The sequence below is a fragment of the Rhodnius prolixus genome, unplaced genomic scaffold, assembly GCF_049639745.1.
Source record: "Rhodnius prolixus isolate KJV_2025 unplaced genomic scaffold, Rpr scaffold_37, whole genome shotgun sequence".
Classification (NCBI taxonomy): Eukaryota; Metazoa; Arthropoda; class Insecta; order Hemiptera; family Reduviidae; genus Rhodnius; species Rhodnius prolixus.
Genome location: NW_027411587.1, coordinates 436,280 through 442,743, shown reverse-complemented (window position 1 = coordinate 442,743; position 6,464 = coordinate 436,280). Strand labels below are relative to the sequence as shown.

The window sequence follows — 6,464 nt, the reverse complement described above, 5'->3', positions numbered from 1 at the left end:
TCTCTATATAAAATGTTATTGTCTTTCCGCTACGTGGAATAATTACTTTACAAGTTTTTTTTTTCTAATGTGTTTTTTTTAATTTTTTCATAATCTACGTTTATTTTGTTTTCCTTTTGTTTCAAAACTAGTGGAAGCTCTGTCAAAGTTTAGATGGGATTATCAATTTTTGTTTTGTTTTTTTCTTTTTCCGTACTAAACTTTTTTTAAGGGTTTGTCGGGTAATGAATGTTTTAATGATTAATAAATACTAAATAGAAACTTACCAAAAAAATCTATAATCAAATTTAAATCTTTGGTTGTTTTTTTTTTTAATCTGTCTTATTTATATAAAAGTAACATAACATTCATTTTTTATACATAAATCGTTTGTCATTTGTAATAAATAAACACTCCACTACTTCAAGTTTGTTGTACGTCAACAAACAATACTAACTGTACATTCTAAATATATTTTCTAATCGCCATTAAAACAGAATTAATTACATTCTTAGAAAAAAATGTACATTCTAAAATATAGGCCCCCCATTTCTTTTCTTTTCATTACTAAATATTGTAAAACAGCAAAAAATACTTTTACAATTTTAAGTAAATATTTAACGTAATAGATAAGAAATATTTTTTTATTTTATAAATTTCCTCTCCCAATTTTCCTACTATGCATTTTACTGAAGGTAATGATCGCCAATAAATAATTAATAAATTATTTTAATAAATACAAAATATTTACAGCACATGTGTTGAAGGGAGACCTACATTTTGCCTGAGAGCCTAAAATAATAAACATCTTCTTACATTAATTAATAAAAAAAAATTTAAACAAAACAAAAATCTAATATCTTATTTACACAGCGCGATAGGTTTCTTTTTTTTTCAACAATCCAACCATTACAATAATAATGCATTTAAAATATAAAATTACAATCGTATTATTTGTTTGTAACTTCTGCATTTCTATTTTTAGATATAATGTAATGCCATTAAAATGAAAGATGGTAACTTATCTGAAACAAACAAAAAACAGCAATAGTAGTAAAATATCTATTATAACATTTTTTTTTTTAGTTTTTTGGTTTCTACACTTGGTTACCTCCATTAGAAACCCCTGGAATCTGCTTTACAGATTAAAGGAATTAAACTGTAATAACGTAAAAGCGCACGCCTTAGGTAATATTGTTTAAAAAATATAGAGATATGAAGCAACGCCACATCTTATTTAATGTTACCCAATAGTATGTATGACCAGATTCAAAGCTTCCTTGAAGAGAAATGAGGCAGGATAGTCATCCCACACTGTACAACAATTTGTAAAACTCACAAGTTTTTGAGTTTATACATGTTTCAAATAAAGAATGAACATTTTTATAACATTACATTTTGAACATTTCCTAAATGAATTTATTTGAGGTAATTATAAGCAATACTTGTACTATTATATCCTTAAATCTAATGCAATAGTCAAAATAAAATTGAAAAACATAAAATGGCGAAGTCTAAAAAAAAATTACTAAAAGATGTAATTATTGGGAAATAAATGTAATTATATTTGGTACTTGATAGTAATAAAAATCTGTAAAAGGTAACAGATTTCCTTTACGTACCAAATATTGTGTACAGCGTATGTTTAATAATATAAAAGCAAAACACGGCCTTGTAGGTATTACCAGTAAATTTGAGGAACTGTTATGTTTGAGCCGAAAACATAATAAGGGACCAATAAAAGGGAACTGTAAGAAAAAAAAGTACATACCTAAATTATGCAAACAATTTTGTTCTTCAACATTTACTAAATCTTAAAGTAAAAACTAAATAAATTTCAAAGTTGGTAAAATACGTTTCCATGTTCCAAAATCAAGCAAGAATTGTGCTTTCATCGATCAAAAATATATATAAATATTTCTTAAACTAATAGTTTAACAAGGATGATTTATGTAAGTGATTACCTTACTATTTAATCCTTCTTTTCATCTTCTGGATCCTTTAATGTATGCCACTGAGCTATTGGCCGCCTTGGAGAGGCCAACATATCTGACCAATGTCTTAGTTCTGTTCCGCTAGCATTATATCCAAGTACTACTTTCCCAATCGGCTCAGATGTTCCAATACGATCGTAATCAACCACAGTGATCACTAGTTGCACTTTCTGTGATAGTATAATAAATACCATTAAATTAAAAATAAATAAATAAATAATAATAAAATGGGAGGCGCCACGGTAGCCGAGCGGGTTAAGAGGCGAGACCTGCAAAGCTAATATGCATTGTGGTACTGGGTTCGATTCCCGGTCTTGGCCTTGGATTTTATTTAATGGTTAAATGAGAAATAGTAAAGTACGTTTGCTATTCGCCTCCGTCCACGACACCTAGTAAATGGTAGTTGGACGTTAAGCCCCGCCTGAAAAAATAGGCGATTACTTTACTTAATAATAAAATGGGTAAAAACAATGAGAGATTTAAGAACTGACTTTGGACAAAAAATTAAATTAAATAATAAAAGTTTTGGATGGAATGGAACATAAGATCAATGCCATCAGGACGCGAAATGGTAAACAACCGCAGAACCAGTGTTAGTTTACAGTTCAAAAACTATTTGTGGTAGCATGATTTATAAAAATGACTTTAGTTAGGAACGGCTTACATTCACTTTTATAGGCTAATTTTGGAGAGACCAAAATGATCACGTTCTTTACATGATGTTGGGAACACATTCATGCCCTGCTCTAATCAAGGTTAATCCAAGTCCTAAATGAGACATTTGGATCGTGTATAGCTAAGTTTACGAAGCATTAATGGAAAGAGGGAATGAGAGTCAGGAATAACAGAGGATTATTGTATATACCATACTCCTAAACGTTTAGTACGAATACCCACCGTTGATTAATAATTCCAGGATCCGCCTTATTAGTTAATGGCGCGTTATAAGAAACAATTCCAGTGTATTTTGTCGGGTTATTGAAACAAATTTATTAAATAGATGTTAATGGCCCAATAACTGTACAAGAAATGGAGAGTCACCAAGAAAAATAATTATTAGCCTACCCAGAAATTAACTGACTTAATAAACTACTCCATATAAGATAGATGCTTCGTAAGTGGGAATCAAATTCCTTTTACAAAACTTCTAAACCATTATCTGAAGGGGAATAAGAATTTTGAAAATTCCAAAAGAGAAAGAAAATAAGCATGTAGAGCGGATAAAATAATGGATATTACTGTAAAGTTGTAGGGTTATTGGTAGAAAATTCTTATTTTTGCTTGTTGGAGGATGTATAGAATTCTTGTCAGTTTTGATTAGAACCCTAATGGAAAGTTGCGATCAATAAAACCCCTTTACATTTCAGTTCATTTTTTAAGTAACTTTGTTCCACTTTAATTGACAAAGTTGTCAGTTCTTCACGCATTATGCGTAAAACAAATAAATTCAAACACCTTACGTCATTAAATAGAATTAAACAAGTAATTGTTCCGAATTTTAGGAAAATTGATTAATAAAAGATGACTTGTTTAGTAAAGTTTTTCGGGATCAATATAAAACTTATCCAACAACGTTTTTAAACTCACAACTTTTGCATGCTAAAGGATTTTTATATGAAAGCAGAAAGTAGAGTAAGAAGGTTTATTTATACATTGAAGAGGGACCTTTCTATTAAAGTCGTGAATCGATTATAATTTTTTATCATTAAGATTTACCTGAATCTGTTCAAAGGGCACTTCAAATGAGAATGATTCGTTGTAGTATGGATTTAAAGTACATTTTTTAATACTTGTCTTCTTTTTCTTCAGTCGCTTTCCGTTTTGCATTATAGCGATTTTAACATATGGATCTAAAATTAAGTTTAAAAAATTACAATTTAAAGTATATGAAAACAAACTCTTTTGAACATCTAAAACAAATCTTACCTGAAAGACCGCCGACGTCCATTTTCTTTAGGTTCTTGGCTTCTAATATTACAACAGTAAGTTTACCAGCAGTAGGAACGTAACGCAACGAGAAACATATGTCTCCCAACTTGTTGTCCTATATTAAGTAAAAAAATAAAAATAAAACTTCATAAGTCAATCACAAATGAATATTGAATTAATAAAAATTAATTTTATCAAAAAATAATAAATAAATACTAGGGAAGTAGAATTGATTTAATATTGTAATGATTCTTTTATGAAGTGTTACTTCAACACCTTTCTTACTACTATTATTATTTGTTGTCATAAATTATATTACTTATTGTTATATCTTCTGTTATTAATTGTGAAACGTTGTATTGTAGCCAGCCAGCGTATACGTAAATGAGTAAGGCTAAAAGATCATTCATTCCAAAGTTTAATCTTCATTCCTCAGAAATGAAAACACTATATGAGACAATTATATGGGTCATTTATTAAGAAAATAACATTAATAGCAGTTTAATAGAGCTTGAAAATTTATTGCTTTAAAAAAACTAATCAATATTAGCGATCACTCTGTAGTGTAAAGTTTGAGGGGATTTAACTGCATACTGATCAAAAACCCTGTACTGAAGGTCACCGGCATATTCATAAGCATTTTTAGGATATAAATTTATATAATTGGAAAATTTATTGCTTTAAAAAAACTAATCAATATTAGCGATCACTCTGTAGTGTAAAGTTTGAGGGGATTTAACTGCATACTGATCAAAAACCCTGTACTGAAGGTTACCAGCATATTCATAAGCATTTTTAGGATATAAACTTATATAATTGGAAGATGGATCGGTCAAATACCAAAGGAACTTCAAATCGGAAAATTGTCCTTACAGATATTCAAGATGACTCTTAATACTGAGACAAACTCCAATCGTGTAGGGGATCTTTATACTTTAAAAAGAATTATTTTTATACCTATTTTAGATGCCAGGGCCAATTAATTTCGAAGTAATATACTGGTTTTCCATATTTTTAGGGTCGGTCTTCCGGTAATTAGCAACTATCTCATCAAGAAATGTAAAGGTAACCACTCAGGGATGAGCCGGTATGGCCATGACTTCCTGGACCTTACTACCTCAAAAATTGACTGCTAACAGTTTTTTTCGCAGGGAAATTGAGCCGGCACTGAATTCATGATTAAGAACTCTTAGATGAACTTCTATGCAAATCAGAGAAAGTTAAAAAGCCTGGATAAAACAACTGATATACGAGGGAATATCTTTCCAGACTAAAACTTCACCAGAAGGAATGCTGAGATAGGGTAGTTTGATCCTGGCATCTTCAGCAATGCCACAATTTACTTGAATTGCTTATGTTAAAATATAAATAAGGAAAACAGTAAATTTCAAACTAGATGAAGTAACACTTTTACAAATTGCTTACAGACAAACAATACAAAAACATATATTTTCCCACGTACACTATTATATGCACGCTGCCACAACACTAGATCTCTGTTTACGTTGCCTTAGCAACCTGTTTCTGTTAAATTTTTACTATTTTATTCATCAATAAGTAGTGATTCGAGGAGAAACATGTTAAGAAAAATAAAAAAGCTAATTAAAAAAAGGGTTCATGTACTATTTTTAGACGTTCTTTCTTTAACGTAACCTTAACAACCAGCCTACATACCGAATAAAAGTGAGATTAAGTTTGATTACCTTTACCAATAGAATCAATAAATTTAGCTATCAATAGTCATGTCGTTCCAGCTCATGTTGAGCCTTGGTCACCTGGGTATCCGCTGTTGGCTGTATCTACTTGTTCAATCGTTCTTCAATTTATTCCGCCTCCTCAGTACGAATTTTATTCCATCAACCACTTAAGCCTCGAGTCTTGCATGTCAGATTTTGTTCGATAAATACTTTTCTCGGAATCTAATGTTGCCTTATTCCATCTAAATATCCTGCTCAGTTCAGCGTTTTAAGCTTAATCGTTTTAACAATATCCACTTCAGTAACTTTATCGAAGAGATTCTTATTATTTTAAAAGTTAGTAAAGAAAGATTGTTACTAAATTAATTACGAATAAGAACTTTTGTAAATTCTGTATTTGGTTTTTCTCACAGATAAAGGTCACCTCAAATTTGATCTCTTCTCATATGTACTCGTTTAGTCTAGTCTGGTGTTCATAGAGTACACACTTTTGCCTCAGTTTCTCTTAACTTTGCGCTTTTTAAATAGTTGTAGTTCTTAAAAAAATACGAAAGTTTGCATAGTTGAGGTTTAATGTGTTTTTGTTGCTTGTATATAAATATACAGGGTGAACCAGTAAGTATTGTCCATAGGCCTACTGTGTGTGGTAATCTAAAGTGGAGTTCAATGACGTATTGGCCAACTTCATATTTTCCACCGTTCTTGAGTGACGTCACTTTAAATTTTTTTCCCAAAAACATTACTTTTTTCCAATAAAAATGTTATTACTCAGAAAGTTTTAGTCCGAATTCGATTCTGATAACACGGTTAGAAAGAAAGATAAATTTTCTAAAAATTGGTACCATTTAGAAGCATAAGTTACGTA

General features: G+C 30.2%; 1 protein-coding gene across 5 annotated transcripts in view; it reads right to left on the bottom strand.

The window, feature by feature from the left end:
- Positions 1–294: 294 nt before the first annotated feature.
- Positions 295–6,464, bottom strand: part of LOC141448457 (synaptotagmin 1-like) — a 29,270-nt gene continuing 23,100 nt past the window's right edge. For 2 of the 5 annotated variants that reach the window (XM_074116834.1, XM_074116832.1), the window contains exons 8-11: positions 3,900–4,017; positions 3,690–3,823; positions 1,944–2,143; positions 295–1,004 (exon numbers count right to left, since the gene is read on the bottom strand). In XM_074116834.1, the coding sequence (XP_073972935.1) occupies positions 1,952–2,143; positions 3,690–3,823; positions 3,900–4,017 (444 nt within the window). In that variant the 3' untranslated portion in view covers positions 295–1,004; positions 1,944–1,951. The remainder of the gene's footprint in view (positions 1,005–1,943; positions 2,144–3,689; positions 3,824–3,899; positions 4,018–6,464) is intronic. The other 3 variants (XM_074116836.1, XM_074116835.1, XM_074116833.1) reach the window with 2 other exon arrangements.